At 41.8% G+C, this 21,484-nt stretch overlaps 2 protein-coding genes and 1 pseudogene across 5 annotated transcripts in view; 2 read left to right on the top strand and 1 right to left on the bottom strand.

Moving 5' to 3' along the window:
- LOC123650148 (protein only RNase P catalytic subunit) overlaps positions 1-5,419 on the top strand; it is a 128,322-nt gene extending 122,903 nt beyond the window's left edge. For all 3 annotated transcript variants that reach the window (XM_045568695.1, XM_045568676.1, XM_045568668.1), the window contains 2 exons: positions 936-1,131; positions 5,169-5,419. In XM_045568695.1, the coding sequence (XP_045424651.1) occupies positions 936-1,131; positions 5,169-5,300 (328 nt within the window). In that variant the 3' untranslated portion in view covers positions 5,301-5,419. The remainder of the gene's footprint in view (positions 1-935; positions 1,132-5,168) is intronic.
- On the top strand, positions 2,169-4,589 carry LOC123642951 (malate dehydrogenase, mitochondrial-like). Its single transcript, XM_045558533.1, is given in 4 exon segments — positions 2,169-2,178; positions 2,888-3,562; positions 3,565-3,804; positions 3,807-4,589. Coding segments are annotated over 4 exon segments (1,074 nt in total). The 3' UTR covers positions 3,956-4,589.
- A 5,311-nt stretch (positions 5,420-10,730) lies between the features above and the next one.
- LOC123650192 lies at positions 10,731-11,540 on the bottom strand (annotated as a pseudogene). The gene has a single exon (XR_006739292.1). The product of XR_006739292.1 is annotated as a 60S ribosomal protein L13a-like (transcript).
- Positions 11,541-21,484: the final 9,944 nt, after the last annotated feature.

Raw genomic sequence — 21,484 nt, 5'->3', positions numbered from 1 at the left:
AAAAAAATGGTAAGTGCATGCTAAATTGGAGGTAATTGATAAGCACTTATGTGTACATATGGAAGTAAAACTCAGTGGAAATCAAGCAGGTGGGAGTGGGGAGGAGGGAATGGGTAAATTCACACCTAATGGGTACAATGCACATTATCTGGGTGAAGGGCACACTTACAACTTTGACTCAAACCTTATAAAAGCAAATTATGTAACCAAAATGTGTATACCCACATAATATTCAGAAATTTTTTTTAAAAATAATAATTTGAAATTTATATAGTCAGTGTGTATATTTGTACATTTGTATATAAGATATAGAAGAAAAGACTAAAAGGAAATAAGCCAAAATGTTAATAGCAAAAAAAAAAACAAAAAATAAAAATAAAATGGTAAGTGCTAAGGTCTGTTGGAGACTCTGAGTCACTATCTCTTAAAGCAGGAGAGGCTCTGGGTGCTGATCCACGTGACTGCCCAGAAGCTGCTTTGAGATACCATTTTCAGCTTTAGGGGCAGCCAGTTATTTGGTGGCTTGCAAGAAACTGTTGTACTTCCCTAGTAGTATTTTGGATGTTTCTTCAATTTGAGTGAGGAAAGGGGGGAAAAGGTGTGCTCTCTGGTGAATGAGGCACATAGGAAAAATACCCACAGAGAACTAACTTTTGAGTGTAAAGAGAGAATTATCTGAATTCTTCATTCTAGAGGGAGAGCCCAGTGTCCCAAGCATTAGCATTCCCTTCCCCTCCGCTTTGCATTTGTGTTCTAGATAGCAGTAATCTACTAGGAAAGGACTTCCAGGTGGTTCATAAGTATCACTGAGATAGTATTGGTCAAGAATTCAGAGGCACCTCTAAGGAAAGTAGGAAAATCAGTAAAAAACACGGTGAAAAATTATATCCTCTGCTTCATTGGGTGTGCTTGTGTCCTTTCTTATGCCTGTTCAGCTCAGAGGATGATCCATTCCTTCTGTATGCCACACTGCACTCGGGGAATCACTGCAAGTTTGTCACAAAAGACCTGATGCGGGACCACAAGGCCTGTCTGTCTGATTCCAAGACCCAACACCTGTTCTTTAAGTGGCAGCAGGGACATCAGCTGGCAATTAGGAATAAGTTTCCGGGATCAGGAATAACCTTTCAGGTATGGTATCTGTTCCTACATACTGTTAACTGAGTCAAGTATATAGTAAGAATGTAGCATAGAAAAAGAATGTTACAACTAATGAAGGTTTCTAAATGCTTTATCTCGGTTTTAGTTTTGTAAATAGCTAGTTCTTAGAAAGAGTCTACCAGAGCAAAAGGTTTCCTAAGCCAACCGAAATTAATTGACAGATTGAAAACACCTGGGATGTCATCAATTGTGACTTTAATTATGTCATCAATTATGAATTTTATGTGTTTTTTATTTCCCTGTCTATTTGCAATAGCTCAAAATTCTTTATCCCTTATGGTTTGTCATACTTCTGCTAAGTAACTCATTTTTCTTGTTTAATTCACTTCTATAGCAAAGTCTCAAAGTTCTCAAAGGAGAATTCAATTGAGGTATTATAGGTATTATAGATATTAAATACCTATAATACAAGGATGCATCTTGTGTGAAAGCAAAAGGAGAAAATCCAAAGTGAGTTATTACAGAAAAATATGCTGACCACGGTAAAAAAGCATATGGGGAGGTTGGCCGGGCGCGGTGGCTCACGCCTGTAATCCTAGCTCTCTGGGAGGCCGAGGCGGGTGGATCGCTCGAGGTCAGGAGTTCGAGACCAGCCTGAGCGAGACCCTGTCTCTACTAAAAATAGAAATAAATTATCTGGACAAGGCTGGGCGCGGTGGTTCATGCCTGTAATCCTAGCACTCTGGGAGGCCGAGGCGGGTGGATCGCTCGAGGTCAGGAGTTCGAGGCCAGCCTGAGCAAGAGCGAGACCCCGTCTCTACTAAAAATAGAAAGAAATTATCTGGCCAACTAAAAATATATATAGAAAAAATTAGCCGGGCATGGTGGCACATGCCTGTAGTCCCAGCTACTGGGGAGGCTGAGGCAGTAGGATCGCTTAAGCCCAGGAGTTTGAGGTTGCTGTGAGCTAGGCTGACACCACGGCACTCACTCTAGCCTGGGCAACAGAGTGAGACTCTGTCTCAAAAAAAAAAAAAAAAAAAAAAGTATATGCGGAGGTTGAGGGAATGGGGATATGTTGGTGAAAGCATATAAAATTTCAGTTAGGAGGAATAAGTTTCCAGAGATCTATTATACAACATGGTGACTGTCATTAACAACAATGTATTACATCCTTGAAAATTGCTAAGAAAGCAGACTTTAAGTGTTCTCACCACAAAAAATGCTAAGTATGTGAGGTAATACATATGTTAATTAGCTCAATTTAGCCATTCCACAATGTATATATATTTCAAAACATGTTGAACATGGTGAATATATACAATTTTTATTTGTCAATTTAAAAATAAATAAAAATATCCAAAACAACAAACTTATAAGAACTATGGTATCCAATGATACCACAGGAATTCAGTCTGCAAAATCAGGATTTTTTTCATAGGAAATGATACAGAACACTGACCTGATTTCCTCAAAAACAATAAAAAATTGCAAGAAAAATAGAGATGGAAAGGGAATCTCTAGATTAAAAGACAATTAAGAGACATTTCAACCTATCACAATGTGTAATAACATTTCAATTCCTATTCAAACAAATCAACTATAAAATATATGTATACATATATATTGCAATTGGGGAAACAAACAAATTTGATGATTTTGAAAAATTATTAATGGTACTGATCTTACATTTACAAAATAAGTCCTTATCTCTTGAAGATACATACTGAAATATTACAGAAGAAATGATATATCTTAGATTTGCTTCAAAATAATCTTTGCTGAGGGGATAGGGCCAGGGCGTGGGTGGGGTATATAGATGAAATCAGATTAGCTGTTGGAGTCACTTGCCCGCTGCCAGCACTTTCACCTTCTAGTCTGTACCCCACCAGCTTCAGCACCTTGGCCCAGAACAATGTTGAAGTAGCTGTGCAAGGGATTTCTGGAGGAATCAGGCAGCCCCTTTTGCTTTTGTTGGAGAACAGCCCCTTAGTGAGCCACCTGACCCTCTACAATATCTCTCATACACCTGGAGTGGCCACAGATCTGAGCCACATCAAGACCAGAACAACTGTGAAAGGCTACTTTGGACCTGAACAGCTGCCAGACTGCCTGAAAGGGTGCGATGTGGTGGTTATTCCAGCGGGAATCCCCAGGAAACCAGGCATGACTCAGGATGACCTGTTCAACACCAGTGCCATAATTGTGGCCCTTGTGACTGCTGCCTGTGCCCAGCATTGCCCTGAAGCTATGATCTGCATTATCACCAGTCCGGTTAACCACCATCCCAGTCACAACAGAATTTTCAAGAAACATGGAGTATACGACCCCAATAAAATCTTTGGTGTGGCAACCCTGGACATCATCAGAGCCAACACCTTTGTTGCTGACCTTAAGGGTTTGGATCCAGCTCGAGTCAATGTCCTTGTTATTGGTGGCCATACTGGGAAGACCATCATCCCCCAATCTCTCAGTGCACCCCCAAGGTGGACTTTCCCCAGGACCAGCTGACAGCGTTCTCTGGGTGGATCCAGGAGGCCGGCATGGAGGTGATGAAGGCTAAAGCTGGTGCAGCCTCTGCCATCCTCTCCATGGCATATGCTGGTGCCTGGTTTGTCTTCTCCCTTGTGGATGCAATGAACAGAAAGGAAGGAGTTGCTGAATGTTCCTTTGTTAAGTCACAAGAAATAGACTCTGCCTATTTTCCACACCGCTGCTGCTAGGGGAAAAGGTCATTGAGAAGAACCTAGGCATCCACAAAGTCTCATCTTTCAAAGAGAAGATGATTGCCAAGGCTATTCCTGAGCTGAAGGCCTCAGTCAAGAAAGGAGACTTTATGAAGAACATGAAGTGAGAAGCAGTTGAGAGCAACCAGTTTCCTTAATTTATTAAGGCACCATGTCACCGTAAAGCCATTTCAGATACCTTTGTATTTTAATTCATTTTGATGATGATTATTAATGCATCATCCCTTCCAAATTGTGGGTGAGTCTATTGGCATGTCAATAAAAGCAGCTGTGACACAGTGGTGCAAACAACTGGAGATGCATGGCACATACCATATGTGACGAAAACCTGGTGGAAAGATATTCCTATGAAATACCAACCAAATGGCACTTAGATTTCCTTTTTAAAAAAATCAGATTAGCAATGAGTTGATAATGATTGAAGCTAGGTGATGGGTACATGGGAGTTCATTATACCATTTCTCTACTTTTGTATATAGTTGCCCCTTAGTATCTGTGGGGGATTGGTTCCAGGACATCCCTCAGATACCAAAGTCCTCAGATGCTCAAACCCCTTATATAAAATGATGTAGTATTTGCATATAACCTACACACAACCTCCTATATACTTTAAGTCATCTCTAGATTATTTATAATACCTAATACAAGGTAAATACTACACAAATAGTTGTTTTTGTATTGTTTAGGGAATAAAATCTATGCATGTTCAGTACAGATGTAATTTTTTAAAAATATTTTTGATCCACAGTTGGTTGAATTCACAGATGTGGAACCCACAGATACAGAGAGCTAACTATATTTGAAAGTTTCCACTCACACACACAAAACTGACAAAGGCAACAAAAGGAATTCTGTATCGTATAAGTGTGATGCTCCTATTAAAAGTCCTTAACTTTAAAAATGAAAACTCCCTGCCTGGGCATGGTGGCTCATGCCGATAATCCTATGGGAGGCTGAGGCAGGAGGATTGCTTGAGCTTAGGAGTTCGAGGCCAGCCTGAACAAGAGCTAGACCCTAGCTCTACCAAAAATAGAAAAAATTAGCCAGGCACGGTAGCATGCACCTGTAGTCCCAGCTATTCAGGAGGCTAGAGCAGGAGGATTGCTTAAGATGAGGAGTTTGAGATTGCAGTGAGCTATGATGACGCCACGGCACTCTACCCAGGGCAACAGAGTGAGACTCTGTCTCAAAGAAAAAAAAAGTGAACACCACTGCCCACCCGCCCCCCCAAAAGTGAGAAGTTGTCAGAAAAGAAAAGAAAATGGTCATGTAACCCTTCCATGTTATTCTCAATGTTTGGTTCTCTTTTCAATTCAACAGCATATTCTCAGCCATGACACCGTGGTACAAACAACTGGAGACTCGTGGCACATACCATATGATGAAGACCTGGTGGAAAGATACTCCTACGAAGTGCCAACCAAATGGCTTTGCCTCCACCGAAAAACATAAAGACTCTGACCCCCATGCTAAATTTGTGTTTGAGTGCTTATCTGGTTGCCATCAGAGCTCTTAAGTTGATGCTTGTTTAGGGCATTGCCTCTCTCCTGAAGATAAAAGGGTTCTATTAATACTGTTTTGTCTGTTTTGTTTATATGTCAATGAACTGATTTTTAATTAAATGAGATATAACATCTTTTCATAACCAGCAGCATTTTTCCCCTAACATTTATTTTCAGAGGCTTATCCAGAGTTGGAGAACTCAGTGCAGAATGAAGCCTACATTTCTCCTATTGACCAGCTAGTCCACTTAGCTTGGGTGACAAGTAGTGCTTCTGGTATCCATTTTGATACTTCTGACCTCACCTTCCAGGCCCACCAATAGTAGGACCAGTCCTTCTGGCCCTGGGCTACTCATGTTGTTTCTAAACCCCCTCTCCCATCTCTGACATAGTTTCATTCTCTATATGTTATCCTCTACCCACATGGAATCATTTATGGTCCTCTGTGATGAACTGGCCAAAATAGCAAAGGCTTACTAGCAACTTTTAATTATTGATCATCCAATGATTTGGGTTGGAAAAGAGGGGCAGCCACTTCTCCTTAGACTATGATGGTTTCTTCTTCATTCTATAATTCCTTTTCCAAATTGGTTCTTCATTTTGTGAACACTATTAATGCTATCATTCAGTATGATGACTTTATAAAGTATACAAATTTTTTTCATTTAATCAAGTTTGACTTAGTTTAACAAAGTGATTAAGTTTTAATTGTTGCCTTTCTCTTTTACCTACTTGCTAACCAGCTTACACCTTACTGGCTGTTGATTTCAGCTGAAAATATTAATGTCTGTACCCCTTTATGACAGTTCTTTCCTTACCCATACATACTATATGACATAATATTCAAGAGCAGGCAGGCTGGGTGGCTCACGCCTATAATCCTAGCACTCTGGGAGGCTGAGGCGGGTGGATCCTTTGAGCTCAGGAGTTCGAGACCAGCCTGAGCAAGAGCGAGACCCCGTCTCTACTAAAAAATAGAAAGAAATTATATGGACAACTAAAAATATATATAGAAAAAATTAGCCGGGCATGGTGGCGCATGCCTGTGGTCCCAGCTACTCAGGAGGCTGAGGCAGAAGGATCACTTGAGCCCAGGAGTTTGAGGTTGCTGTGAGCTAGGCTGACGCCACGGCACTCTAGCCTGGGCAACAGAGTGAGACTCTGTCTCAAAAAAAATAAAAAATAACAAAAAAAAAAGCAGGCAAAACTAATCTATGGTGATAAAAACCAGAATAGTAGTTGCCTGAGGAAGGGGACGTGAGAGAACTTTCCATGAGTGATGGAAAGTTCTATATATTGATCTGGGTAATGGAAACATAGGAATATGTGTACATTAGTTAAAATTCATCACACTAAACATTTAAAATTGATGCATTTACATTTATGACAATAAACCTCAAAAAAGTATGTTAACATAAAAAAGAATTATTTACATAAACAATGACTAATTTACATATAACTGTATAATGTATATAAATAGGCTGTGTATTAGGCACAGAGAGACAATCCAGGAAAATCCGAGGAGGGGCTGTTTCATCTTCTGACCCATTTACTAGGTTCAGCATTACTGTACACCTACACAAAAAAGCTCTCCAAGAAAATGTTTGATAAACTGAGAACATTAAAAGGTACTGAGAATCAGAAACCTCATAAATCCAATCTGCTTATTTTCTAAATTTCATGAACTACCTTCTTAGAAAACTGTGCATTAAGTGAGCTAAACTTTTTTAAGGAACTATACTAGTTCTAAGAAAAAAATTTTAAGAAGAAAAAAGGCCGGGCGCGGTGGCTCACGCCTGTAATCCTAGCTCTGGGAGGCCGAGGCGGGTGGATCGCTCGAGGTCAGGAGTTCGAGACCAGCCTGAGCAAGAGTGAGACCCCGTCTCTACCAAAAATAGAAATAAATTATCTGGCCAACTAAAAATATATATACAAAAAAATTAGCCGGGCATGGTGGCTCATGCCTGTAGTCCCAGCTACTCGGGAGGCTGAGGCAGTAGGATCGCTTAAGCCCGGGAGTCTGAGGTTGCTGTGAGCTAGGCTGACGCCACGGCACTCACTCTAGCCCGGGCAACAGAGTGAGACTCTGTCTCAAAAAAAAAAAAAAAAAAAAAGAAGAAAAAAGCATTTATTAAGTTCATCTAAAAGCTTACTGCAAATTCCCAAGAAGGAGCACATAGAGATGGGGGCAGATACAAGAAGAATCCTAGAACTTTATAGCAGGAATAAACCTTAACGAACATAAAGACCAAGAGTCGCATTTTAGAGATGAGAAACAGATCCAGAAAGATAACAAGGTTTCCCTGAATCTCATAGCTAGTTAGTGCAAACATTTCAGCTATAAGCCACCTCTTCTGATTTCCAATCAAATATTCTCGCTGGACACTGATTTAGGCTAGAGTAATTAATAAAAACTCAGACTGAATGGTAGCACATACCGTGTTTAGATTTAGAAACTTTGTTTTAGCCACGTAAGAGAAAGGGGAAAGAACCAGAGGAGGGGAACGATGGAGTATCTCTTTATCCTGAATTGCTCACCAGCGTAGAATGTTGTGGAAGAGAAATTACATTTTTTAAAAACTCTTTAATACCATTCAGAAGCAAAACCCTAACTTTTTTTTTTGGAAGCTGCCCACCACTGGAGGCACAGTGCAGCCTGTAGGATTACCAAAAACAACCCTATCTTCTGTTTGATATAAATTGAGTGCATCTGTCCTCTGTCCAGGAGTGGGACCTATCCTACAGCTGCTCAGAGTAAGATGCACTGCCACAGTAACCTTGCGGAGTGCTGGGATTCTCTGAAGGAAAGCAGCTGGTACCAAACACTTAGGCTGCCTGTTTGTGTTCTGATCACTTGAGTGAAACAAAAGCTACCTATCAAGCAAGGCCCAAGACACAGTGAAAAGAAGTCATTGTTTAAAGAGCCTGTAATCCTACCACTCTGGGAGGCTAAAGCAGGAGGATCGCTTGAGGCCAGGATTTGGAGGTTGCAGTGAGCTATGATGACTCCACTGTACTCTAGCCAGAGTGACAGAGCGAGACCCTGTCTCAAAAAAGAAAAAACAAAAGTGTTCTGGATTGTTAGTGTCTTTAAAGTCAGTTATGAATAATGAAACTTTGGAAGGGCATTGACTCTGCTACTTGGAAGTACTTCTAAAGTACTTTGTGCTTCCCTCTGGCATGCTCCTGAATTTAAACTATCTTTTCCTCCTGCTGTTCTCAGACTCAGTAAAGAGAAAAATCTCAAGGAAAAAGCCCGAGTTGATTCTCTAGGGCTCTTTTGGAACTACCTCATCTAGGTGGCTTGTTCTTCATATGAAATTGATTTTTCTCAAGTTTGCACTTAAATACAATTACTGCTTCCTTGGTCCTCTAGCAGATTTATCACTTTTTTTTAACTGTCTTAAGGTACTATAAAATGTATGATATATATTCAACATTAGATCTCTTCTTCTCCATTAGCTTCATTCTAAAGCAGGAATCGAAAGGAAAGGTGTATTATATAGGCACCTGAATTCTGTTCCATCACAGTGAGTCTTATCTTCATTTGCTAAAAATCAAAATTATCAAGGCAGTTGGGTGCAAAGCTAAATGGAGTCAAGATCTGGTATCTTGCCCATCCTTCATCAATTCAGAATTCAACATGAAAAATGTGTAAGGGAGCCCTTAAGGGAATGACAGGGAGTATGGGAACTGTGATGAAATGGTGGTATCTAAATACCATTCTTTCAAGACTAGAGCTTAAGCTGATAGAATTCTCAGTAATGGGGGCCAGGCAGCTGCTGAAGCCTCCTGTTGCCCACAAGGAAGGAGTAGGGCTTCCAGATAAAATATAGGACTCCCAGTTAAATGTGAATTTCAGATAAATAACAAATAATGTTTAGTCTAAGTATATCCCAATTATTGCAAGGACATACTTATACTAAAAATATTCATTGTCTATCCAAAATTCACATTTAACTGCATATCCTGTATTTTTATTTGTTAAGTCTGGCAACCCTACGTGGAAATTACATGAGAGAATGGCAGAGTAGAGAAATGAGGCATCCATATAGCCCAGTAGCTACAGGGAGCAGGAGGGGAGCAAGAGTAAGAAGGAAGCTAGTAAAAAGCAGGTGGAAGGGTGAGGAAGGGAGAGAAGACCAGCTTTTCCCTGTCCTGTCCCAGCCAATGACAAGCAGTCTGCTTGGTCTATACTGTGTAAACATAGGGAGTGCCATTCAAATATCTACCTAGAGGAAGCCATAGAAAATAGTGGGATGAAAGAAAATGTAAGAGACAAGAGCACAGATGAGCAAATACAATAAATTTGTGAAATAATCTCTAATTTTCTTTCCTCATCTCCATTTTATGCTGTTTCATAATTCCCTGAACAAACTCAAGTTTGTTCTTTGCTGGCAGTATTTGATCTGACCAGTGCTTCCAGCGACTCTACTACATACATAACTTGCTTTCAACTAGGAATTGAAATAAACAGGAAGACAATTATCTAGTCACCAATAGCAGCTAAAAATAGTTTGTTTGGCTACTAGAGTGCCCTTACAAGTATAGCTTATCAAATGAATTGAGTTATTAAGATAATCACGATAATGTGTTATAAATAGCAGTGACACGTGAAGATTTTTTGTAACTTCTGACAAGAAATTTGGTGTGGAAGATTAATTTCAACCACATTAAAATGACTACCCCAGTCATCTCTTTGGTGCTATTTAAAATCCAGCCCAAGAAGCAAATACTTAAGAAATCATTGGTAGGGGATTTAATTTCTAGTATGTCAGACATTAATTCATTTTAATGAGTCAAGGTCAGATTGCCTCATCACTCTCAGCTGGACTAGAACATTATTTGGTATCAAGTACAGTTCACATCTAAATATTTAAATCCTATTATTAAAAGAGGTTTCTTGTGCTTTCTATGACTGCAACAGAACAGAGAATGTCAGTGTCCTGAGGGTGCCAATGGAATTCCCTGACAATTCTGTCCATGTGGCTCTGCTGGAGCAGAGTAGTGTCGTAGGCTGGGAGAATGGGATGGAGCCTCCACCTGTTGAAATAGATTTCTATGGAAGTGGCTATGGCGAGTCTTCGGAAAAGTAAGTCCCTCACTCAGATTTGTTCTTAAGATGTACCATATTACTAATTCTTTGAAATAAATCATTCGTATATTTTCTTCCTCTTTTCAATGACCTTGCCCTAGAATCCAAAGCTGCATTTTTTTCTATCCTCTGTTCCATAGCTGAGCAATCTATTGCTATTGTTTTTATACATGCCTATGCCTATTTTCTCTGTACATATATACCCACTTTTTTAAAAAGGATCATTCTCTGTAAACTTTTTTTTCACCTGACAGAAAATGAAAACTTTTCCTTGCTCTTGTAGTCTTTTTTTTTTTTTTTTTTTTTTTTGAGGAATAAAGTCTGTATTGGGCTCAGACCAGGAGTCCATGGGTCTTGAGAATCTCTGTGTATTTGTCAGTTTTCTTCTCCACATTCTTTTCGGCCTGTTTCCATAGCCTCATGAGCTGGTTTTACTTCCAGTAGTGGATCTTGGCCTTCTCCTTCCTCTTCTCCAGGGTGGCTGTCACTGCCTGGGACTTTCAGCCAATTTCGTGAGCCAGGTGCCCCAGGTAGGCAGACTTTATTGTAGGCTTCAGATGCACAACCTTGAGGGCAGTAGGAACCACCAACCTGCTGTTTCTTGTCATAGGGCGGTGGGATCCCATCAAACACCTTGAGGCAGTCCAGAGCAGCCTGGCCTCACTTGGTCTTGTGGGGCAGCATGCCCCCCACAGTCTGCCAGAAAATGGGGGCCCAGAAATGGCAGGGGCCACAGGATGGGTTGGTGTTCATCTGCTTGCAGAGGAAGGCCAGGTACTTTAACTTGTTTCTATAGAAATTGCCAGAAATGCTGATGCCCTCACAGCACACAACCACCACCTTCCACCCCAGTAGTACCTGTTTGGCCACGATGGCCACCAAGCGGCCCAGGAGATGGCCTCTGCCATCGAGCACCAGGACCTGCCCCTCTGCCATCTTCGGGAGCCAGCCGCCTGGGAAATGTTCTTATAGTCTTCTACTACTTCTGCCTCATGTATTCTAATCTTCATGATGTAAATTCATAAGAAGAAGCAGCCAGCTTAAGCTAGGGCTTTGCTGTATCCCATAAAATACTACTTCCATAGCTGTAAACTCACAAACTTCTGCTTAAAGCTTGCTTGTGTTCAGAAGGAAATTTGTGTTCCAGGAAGCTGTCATCCTGATAATAGCTGTTGGCTCAAATTAAGGGTCACATCCTTTAGCACTTAGTCCCGTTCTGGCAGGAGTGGTCAAATCCTTGATGAAATGGGTCTTTTCCAAGTCAGGCCCTCTGATCTCCAACTCCTAAAGAAATAAACTCTGGTCAGACTATGTTATTGAAGAGAAAGTCTAAGGAAGAATGGCTGCTTTACATAGATAAAAAGCTTTTTATTTTTTTAAAGCAAATCATGTGATTCTTTTTGTTCATTAACACACCAGTGAAAGTTTATGTGAGGAAATTAGTATTGAACAGTTTGTGCTTTATAAATGCCAACAGAATATATTTTTCTCCCACTGCCACTGCCAGTATCACCAGAGATTTCAACTCTATATACATTCTGGTCTCGTTATCTCTTAACTCTGGTCTCATGCTTTTTGTTTGTAAGAGAAACAGGGTCTCACTATGTTGCCCAGGCTGGAATACAGTGGTTATTCACAGGTGCAGTCATAGCACACCGCAGCCTTCAACTCCTGGGCTTAAGCGATCCTCCTGCCTCAGCCTCCCGCATAGCTGGAACTACAGGCACCCACCACCGTGCCTGGCTGGTCTTGTGATTTTTGTTCCCCTGTGAGATGACCAACCTGGACGTTTTTGACTACTTAAAACAGCCCTAGTTTCAGGATTTTAAACTTTAAAGTTCCTCATTTTGACCACAACCTCCTTACCTGCCCCACTCCTTGAACCCAAGCACCAGTTCCTTGAGCTGCTCCTAGGCCTGTCCCTTCCTCGCCTAGGAGGCCTCTATTGCCTGTCCCCATCTGGCTCTCTTGCCTTCCTCCCCACCCCACCTCTCAGAGCATTCATATGAGGGATGGTTTCCATAGCAGGGCACATTCTTTCATTCGTTTTTTACCTCCTGTTGTGTCTATCTTTGCAATTCCAAACCTAATTTTGAGTAGCCACAGACCATTCCATTTTCTCAGTATTGCTAGAATAAACTGTTGGAACTTCACTCCCACTTGAAGGTCCTTTCTTGTATCTTGTATTGAATTCTCATTAATTTCCTGAAAGCTCTCCCAACCTTTGCAATCTTAGCTTGAAAAATAGCTAATCTCCTGGAACCTCCATTTCCTTTTCTGTTAAGTGGAGAGGGTGGGCTACAGCAGTACTTCTCAAACTTTAATGGGCATAGAACCACCTGGGGATCCTACATAAAATGCCAGTTCTGATTCAGGTCTGGCATCCCTGGTCATGCCAATGCTAAGACCTTAATTTGAGTAGCAAGGGCTTCAATGGGAGCTCCATGATTATTTTTAAAAATAGTAATAAAACAACACTCGTGATTCTAAGTCCTGAGTCATAACCTCACCATTCTCACTCTCAGGAGAGACTTAACCAGAAATTAAAAGCCATCTTAATAAGCCTCTTTAGCAATCTTTGCCCTTTCCAATAACTTTCCTATCCTGAATCTTTTCTCCCTTTTCCTTCCTGGGTTACTTTTTCTACCTGCTTCCATACTGTCCCTTCTTGCTGAATTGGAATCTTCTTCTCTCAGTTAACCTCTTTGTACTGGCTTTTTCCCATCTACTTACAAATACCTCTAGGCTTCTGGCCTGACAAAACTGTGCTTCCCAAGGGATAGTTTCATGGCAAACTTGTAAAAGGAAGGAGCCATCTCTACCCATGGTTTCTTTCCAAGTCCACATTCACAGCTGAGCATCTTCACCTGAGTAGCCTTTGAACACTCGGACTCAACCACCTTGAATACAACTCACTCATTCAAAATAGTGTTATTGATAATGTTAATAATAAAATTGGAAGTAACTAAATGTTCACTACAAGGGAAGGAAGAAGTAAATAAACAGTATTAAATGATGCAGTGATTACAATGATACTTTGTGGCCAGGCACAGAGGCTGACACCTGTAATCCTAATACTCTGGGAGGGCGAGGCAGGAGGGTCACTTGAACTCGGGAGTTCGAAACCAGTCTAAGCAAGAGCGAGACCTCATCTCTACTAAAAATAGAAAAATTAGCCAGGTGTGGTGGTGCACACCTGTAGTCCCAGCTGCTTGGGAAGCTGAGGCAGGAGGATTGCTTAAGCCCAGGAGTTTGAAGTTGCAGTGAGCTATGATGATGCCACTGCACTCTAGCCTGGGGGAACATAGCGAGAGTCTGTCTCAAGGAAAAAAAAATGATACTTTGTGTGTTGGCATGGAATAAATGAAAAAGCAGCTACAAAATGGTATGTCTAGTATGATCCTATTTTTTTAATAGGAAGTAAGTAAAGAAAATACTTGGAGGAAAATGTCTGAAAGGAATAACAGTTTATTGATTTCAAAATGTTTAATAGGTTTCTCTCTGGGTTTTGGGATTATGTATGCTTTTTACTTTCTCTTCATCTTCTGCACAGTCTGAAATTTTTACAATATGTATAATAGAGTGTTAGACTAGAACTCTTCCTGCCTCAGTTTCTACTAAGGCACAAATATAGTGGATTCCAAGATTCCCAGGTAAGTTTGAGGCAAACACCCATACTCGGAATTTGCAAAAAGAATGAAGGGGAATTTGTCTCATAACTCCTGGCCCCCTCAGCCAGGCCAAAGACATAAAGGAATCAGAGGAAAGAGAATGATAAAGATGTTTCTTTGGAGAGAGCCATTGCCATGCTCTGATTTCCTTGGGTGCCCTCTGACCCTAAGACTCCAGGAAAGATGTCTCAATACGAGGACTTGGAGCACCTTCTACAGTATGGAGCACACAGAGCGGTGGTTCCTGAGAAAGCTAAAGCCACTGTAGATGGGGCCTGCCTCTGCCTGGGAATCTAAAGAGTGACAGAGAAGGGTTGACCGGGGGCATTGGAATAGGAGCCAAAGAGGCCTGCTGCCTTGAAGTGGGACTGTACTACGTGTTTCCTGAAGGCCAGATAGGGACCAGACAGGTAGGGAGAGAGCTGCCTTAGAGTTGTCTTGGGTTGGAGGGGAACTCTGGATGCCCAGGGGTTGAGGAAAGTGCTGCAAGTGGCCACCTAGATATAAAGATACATGGGCCTAGCAGGGGACCACTGAAGAGCCTAGAAAAGTGACCAAGAGACGAAGCATCAGCTTTAACCATCTGCCAGGCTCACTAGAGACACAAGCTTTAAACATCTGCTGGACCTAGAAAGCATTAAGCTACCCACCCTCACCTCTCCTCCTCATCCTAACCCTCCACTGCTCATCATCTACCTTTGCTAGAGCAAAATAACAGTCAGCAAATGGGGGAGGAATTGAGCCAGGAGTGATTAAAGAGGAAAGGCCAACCATACTCCCAGCCCTTTTCCACTGGAGGCTTCAGTCTGAGGCCAACCTAAGCTGGTGGAGTAGAAATGATACAACACTGTTTGGCATTTTCATTGTTACACAAGTGGATATTCTAATTTCAGAATTGTGTGTGCATTTGTTAAAGTGCTCTTAGTACTGTGTATTATCTAAGAGGAATAGAGAAGTAATGGGATCTGCCAGAGTTTTCATCTAAAGGAAGGAAAAATCAAAGGAAGAGTGGAGAACAAAAATCAAGTTGTATCAATCTGTTCATCACACTCAGAAGCTCCCTTAGGCCCCCTTTCATCATTTCGTACCCCCACAAAGGTAACCACTATCTAGTCTTCTAATGGTATAGATTCATTTTGTGTGTTTTGTACTGTACATAAATGGAATCATTCAGGATGCGCTCTTTTGTGTCTAACTTCTTTCATTCAACATGTAAGGTTCATCCATATTGTTGCATGTAGTTGTATGTATTTCATTCATTTCATTACTATATAATGTTCTATAGTGTGACTTTACCACAATTTATCCATTCTATTGTTGATGGACATTGGATAGCTTCCACCTTTTGCCTATTACAAATGGTCCTGCTATGAATAATGTATTACTTTTTCTTTTCTCAAGACAGTGTCTTTGCTGTGTCACCCAGGCTACAGTGCAGTGGCACCATCATATCTCACTGTAGCCTCAAACTCCTGGGCTCAAACAATCCTCCTGCCTCATCCTCCCAAGCAGCTGAGACTACAGCCACGCCACCACACCTCGCTCTTGCTCAGGCTTGTCTCTAACTCCTGGCCTCAAGCATTCCTTCCATTTGGACCTCCCAAAGTGCTAGGATCTGTGTGCCAAAGTGGTGGTGTGAGCTACCTCTCCCAGCGCAAAACATAATTGTTATGCCACCCTCTTTGCTCAAAAAAATTAAATGTCTGGCCAGGCGAGGTGGGTCACACCTCTAATCCTAGTACTTTGGGAGGCTGGGGCAGGAAGATTGCTTGAAGCCAGGAGTTCAAGACCAGCCTAAGCAAGAGCAAGATCCCATCTCTGCAAAAAAATACAAAAATTAGCCGGGAATGGTGCTACCTGCCTGTAGTCCCAGGTACTAGGAAGGCTGAGGCAGGAGGATAGCTGGAGCCCAGGAATTGGAGGTTGCAATGAGCTATGATGATCCACTGCACTCTACCCAGGGCGACAGCAAAACCTTGTATAAAAAAAAAAAAGTTAAATGTCTCCCCATTTCCTTCCAAGTGGAGCATAAATTCCTTAGCTTAGCATTCAAGGTGTCCTCTCTTCATTTGTACCCCTAGAATATTTTTGTGTCCTAGTCAAGCTAGTCCATTGCCTCTTGTCCTCACTCTAAGCACAGGTACTTTTTTCTTCCTCTGCTTCTCTATTCATGCCACTTTCACTCCATGTTGCATTGTGGTGCCTCCCACACTGCTCCTAATATCTAACACACCTGTTAGAATCTTCCCTGTCCTTCCAGGCTGAGCTTGTATAGACTTCTTCCAGCAGGCAGTCTTACATTCTTTCTGGGCAATCGACATCTAAGGTCATTTCCTCATCTGCAGTGCTTTGTTACACTCTTCCTTATATATCACAAACTGCCTTGGCCTAGCTTTGCTTTCATTCATGTTTCATCTTCTCCACTGAATTCTGGTGGGGACCCCAATTAGTTCATCTGTGTATCTCCCAGTGCAGCTAGCCCAGGTTCTTGCTCATAGAAGTGGCTCAATAAATGTTGTTAAATTACTTTGGAGGCCAGGTGAGGTGGCTCACACCTGTAACCCTAGCACCCTAGGAGGACAAGGTGGGAGGATAGCTTGAGCTCAGGAGTTCGAGAGCAGCCTGAGCAAGAGTGAGACCTGTTTCTACTAAAAATAGAAAAAATTAGCCAGGTATGGTGGTGTGCGCCTGTAGTCCCAGGTACTCAGGAGGCAGAGGCAGGAGGATTGCATGAACCCAGAAGTTCGAGGTTGCTGTGAGCTAGGCTGATACCACGGCACTCTAGCCTAGGCAACAGAGTGAGACTCTGTCTCAAATAAATAAATAAATAAATAAATAAATAAATAAATAAATAAATAAATAATTGCTTTGGAGAAGTTGTTTGAAAATGTCTTGTTAATTTTTACCTCTAATACCCACTTCTCCTTTGAGTGAATTCCCCTCTTTCTCCTTGGTATTTTGTATGTGAGTTGGCTAAGCAGGAACTTAGTCTATGGTGTCTGATGCCACACAGATACTCAAAAAAGAATGGTAATCTCTCAGTGCTATCCTCTATAATCATACCATATCTTAAGTGAATTAAAGATTTATCTATATTAAGCATCTGCTATATACATGAGAGTGTGGTAACTGGAATAAAACTTGCTATGCACTTGTAAAGACATCATCCAAGAGTTTTTTTATCTTTGGAATGTTTTAATGTCTAAATCTGCTGTCAGTGGTTGATTTTTGAAACCTGTGTTTGTTTCACCACTATGGTGAAATGCACTTTGGGTGAAGTGTGGGGACCCCAGCTGAGGGCCATCGAGTCATTTTAAAGCAAGTAGAATATAAAACTGGAGCAATATCTCACTTTCCCGTCAATAACTATATTCTCAAAAACTAGTACCTAAATTAGTGACTGAAAATACTGGTTAAAATAATGAGAAACTTCATTCATTTGTGTTCTCTCTCTCTCTCCCCCTCTCCAATTACCCCAAGAGAACTTGGTTCATTCTGAGCATTAGAAATGACTTAATTTTGTGGTAAGAAAATAGGAATTAGAGGAAGCCAATTAGGAAACCTCAAGGAAGAGGAAGTGTCTCTAGGCTAAAGGGAAGGGTGTTGAGTCTTATTTCCTCTCTGCTCTTGACTCACTCTCTCGGTGCCTGGCCAACCCCTGCACCTCCCTTTCGCCACCTGATCAGGGAGCTGGGGGGCACAGAGAAAAGAGTGAATAAAGTCTAAATAAGATTCATAAAGATTACAACATGGAGGGAAACACCATGGATAGGAAAACCTCAGTGAACTGATTGATTCCTATCCCCCATCTACATTCACGGTGAGGCTGCATGTGTGTGGACAGGGTAGATAAAAGAATTGGCTGCTTTCCAAATTAAGAGGACAGACTAAGTTTCACTTCTGAATAATAGCAGTGTACAGGGCAGGCCCATCCATGCAGTATGTACTTGCTTTTATTCTTTACTAGGAATAGATCAAAACAAATGAACCAAAATCCAGGCCTTATTCACCCGAGCTCCTACTTACACAAAGAGAAGCTGAGTTCAAGTCTACTCGCAGGTGGGTTATTTTCACTGTAGTGGTTAATATATTTTACTCTGTGCCTTTAAAGTGGGTACTGCATGCTCACCTGTTTGAGAAAAGAAGAAACTGAAGTCAGGATCACCAGATAGCCTGTGGCAAGGCTTCAGATTCAAACCCAGTGCGTCTGACACTCATGGCACAGCCTCAGCATGATCAAAGCTCAGGACCTTTCCTCTCTCTTCCCCATATTATTTTTCACTGGGACATTTGCTGTTTCTCAAGCTGTGAAGAATTTCCTGTGTTATCATGCCTAAGGGGAAGTTGTGTGTTAAAAACCACCAATGGTTAAGCCCAAGCCAGCTGGGGTCTTCCATTTCCTCTTCCAGCATTCTGGGGAGACCCATGAGAATTCTCAGTGTTTCTCAAAGTGCTTGTCTTCCAGAAACAAGAGATCAGCTGAACATTGGGTCTTCATTTAAGAAGAGTTTGGAAAAACCAAAAGAAACATCAAAAGTTTTAAGAGGATAATAATGAAGTTGTTTTAGCTAAAAATGAAGGGTGAGATGAAAACCTAAAGATTTTGGCTCCATAGAAAGGTTAATGGATAATTGTATTTAAATGTCTTTTGGGTTGAGCTGATACAAGTTTATTCCCTCTCAAACCAAAGGACAACATTTATCATTCAGGAGAATGGCTGATAGAATCTAGGCACAGAATTATTTTGACTAGTAAGGAAGTGGGTGGCACAGAAGCGAAATAATGAGAGCTGTGTGACTGCTATGTTGACAGAGAAACTGTATTGCACCCACCACTGGTACTGGAGGGTGATGTTAGGAACATCCTACTCGATGTCCACACTAGATGTTATGGACAAGGGGGCTGAGGATTGTTGCTTTATTGGAATTTGATCAGTTAAGGGGTTTGAAGGGCTTACGAGTAAAAGCATAACCAATTTGCCTCATGTAAGTCACAGGAGTCATACTGCATCCCACATTTGGTGCCCCATTGTCCCTTTTCTTTACCCATAAATGATATAACTAGAATATAGAGAAATCACCTTCCCCTTCCCCAAGACTCATCCAAAATGACTGAAGTCCTCCGTAGCCAACCATCGCTACTAGGGTGCAGGAAGAAATACAAGACTGAGATTGGTCTGAGAAAAAAAAAAAAAAGAAGAAGGTGCCGGGCTGGATGGCTCACACCTTTAATCCCAGCACTCTGGGAGGTCAAGGTGGGAGGATCACTTGAGGCCAGGAGTTCAAGACCAGCCTGAGCAACATAGTGAGACCCCATCTCTACAAAAAACAGAACAATTAGCCAGGCATGCTGGCATGCCTACTAGTCCCAGCTACTTGGGAGGCTGAGGCAGGAGGATCACTTGAGCCCAAAAGTGAGGCCACTGCACTCTAGCCCGGGCAACAGAGCAAGACCCTGTCTCAAAAAAAATAAAAAATAAAAAAATAAGGAAAGATACACATAGAACCAGGTTCTAGCCCTCAGCAAGTCCTCTGAGGAAGCTCTGGACTGGTGAATGTCTGGCCAGAGAGCTGGGCAGAGCCCTACCTCCCTCTCATTGTTTCCCAGAGCTGCCATATGCCTAGCTCTGTCCTTGCCAAAGCTGCCCTTTGGGGCCTCTTAACATCAGGAAATCCCAACTGTCCTGAGACACTCTATTACCAGTGGCCAATTCACAGAGCATTGTGTTTCAACACCTGCTGATACCATATGGAAAAGAAACACAGGCTTCATTTTTCTATTCCCTGCCTCACTGAAACTGCCAACAGAGCATCTTAAGCTAAGGGCTAAAGTCTTATCTTGCCTTTAAACGCCATGTGATGCAGGATGTTTTCAGTCACTGGGAATCTACGCTGCCACTTTATACCTTTGCCTTGTGGGTAACCCCTACCTTCCACCTACCTCCACCCCCAGGGGAGAATGTGGGCCTTGCCAAACGGAGGCCCCCAGGAGATTTTCCAAGACTCACGAGATGTCAAGTCATTTCTAAAACTTTTCAAAAAACCAGAAAGTCATTTCAAAAAGTCTAACTTGGTGGCCCCACAGAGAGGAAGATCAAAGTTTCCACACAGACATAGCAATTCTGCCCCACAGGCTTGTGTTAAAGCTACGGGAGTGTTGGTACCCAGACTTTGGTGAAAGCTCCCCAACTCAGGGGAAAGTCCATCTGGGTGAGTAGTTTAGTTGCTGCCTGGCACCCAATGGCATATATTCATGAAGTCTGCTGCCTGGGGATTTCCCATTATAATGGAATCAGCAAGGGTTTTGTCTTTCTGAAAGATTTCCCAGAGGAATTCATTTGCTTGTGTGGAAAAATCTCAAATTCTAATGTAAACTCTCTGACCTTTTGGGGGATTGAGATTTGGATTTCTTGTTTAATCACAAACTTTTTTTTTTTTTTTGAGACGGGGTATCTGTTGCCCAGGCTAGAGTGCAGTGGTGTCATCAGAGCTCACTGCAACCTCAAACTCCTAGGCTCAAATGATCCTCCTGCCTCAACCTCCTGAGTAGCTGGGACTATAGGCACATCCCACCACGCCTGGCTTTTTTTTTTTTTTTTTTTTAGAGACAGGGTCTTGCTATGTTGCTCAGGCTGGTCTCAAGCTCCAGGCCTCAAGCAATCTTCCTATCTCGACCTCCCAAAGTGCTAGGATTACAGAAGTGAGTCTGCTAGGATTACAGACATGAGTCACCAAACCCAGCCACAAATCTTTTCTAATAAAGAAAAACAATCCAACATAATAGGAAACCCAAATAGTGAGAATGCACTTTAAGTGAATGATCTGAGTGCTTATTTCATGTTAGGAACCATTTGGTATTGAGGATACACTGGTGAGCAAAGCAAATGTGGCCACAGCCCTCAAGGAGCCTGAGGTTCTAATTCTAGCTTTCAATTTATGCTCGTATGGAAAATTAAATTGATTCCTTCCAGGAAGTATCCTTAAGAATATTAAAATGTATATACCATCCTAGGGCCGGGCGTGGTGGCTCACATCTGTAATCCTAGCACTCTGGGGGGCCGAGGAGGGAGGATGGCTTGAGATTAGGAGTTCAAGACCAGCCTCAGCAAGAGTGAGACCCCATCTCTACTGAAAATAGAAATAAATTATCTGGGCAACTAAAATTAGAAAAAAATAGCTGGGTGTGGTGGTGCACGCCTGTAGTCCCAGCTATTCAGGAGGCAGAGGCAGGAGGATCGCTTGAGCCCAGGAGTTTAAGGTTGCTGTGAGCTAAACTGAGGCAATGGCACCCTAGCCCAGGCAACAGAGCGAGAATCTGTCTCAAAAAATAAAAATAAAAATAATATATATCATACACACCATCCTAAAT

The sequence above is a fragment of the Lemur catta genome, chromosome 1, assembly GCF_020740605.2.
Source record: "Lemur catta isolate mLemCat1 chromosome 1, mLemCat1.pri, whole genome shotgun sequence".
In the NCBI taxonomy this organism is placed as follows: domain Eukaryota; kingdom Metazoa; phylum Chordata; class Mammalia; order Primates; family Lemuridae; genus Lemur; species Lemur catta.
The sequence above is the reverse complement of the archived record's forward strand: the minus strand, read 5'-3'. Positions and strand labels throughout refer to the sequence as shown.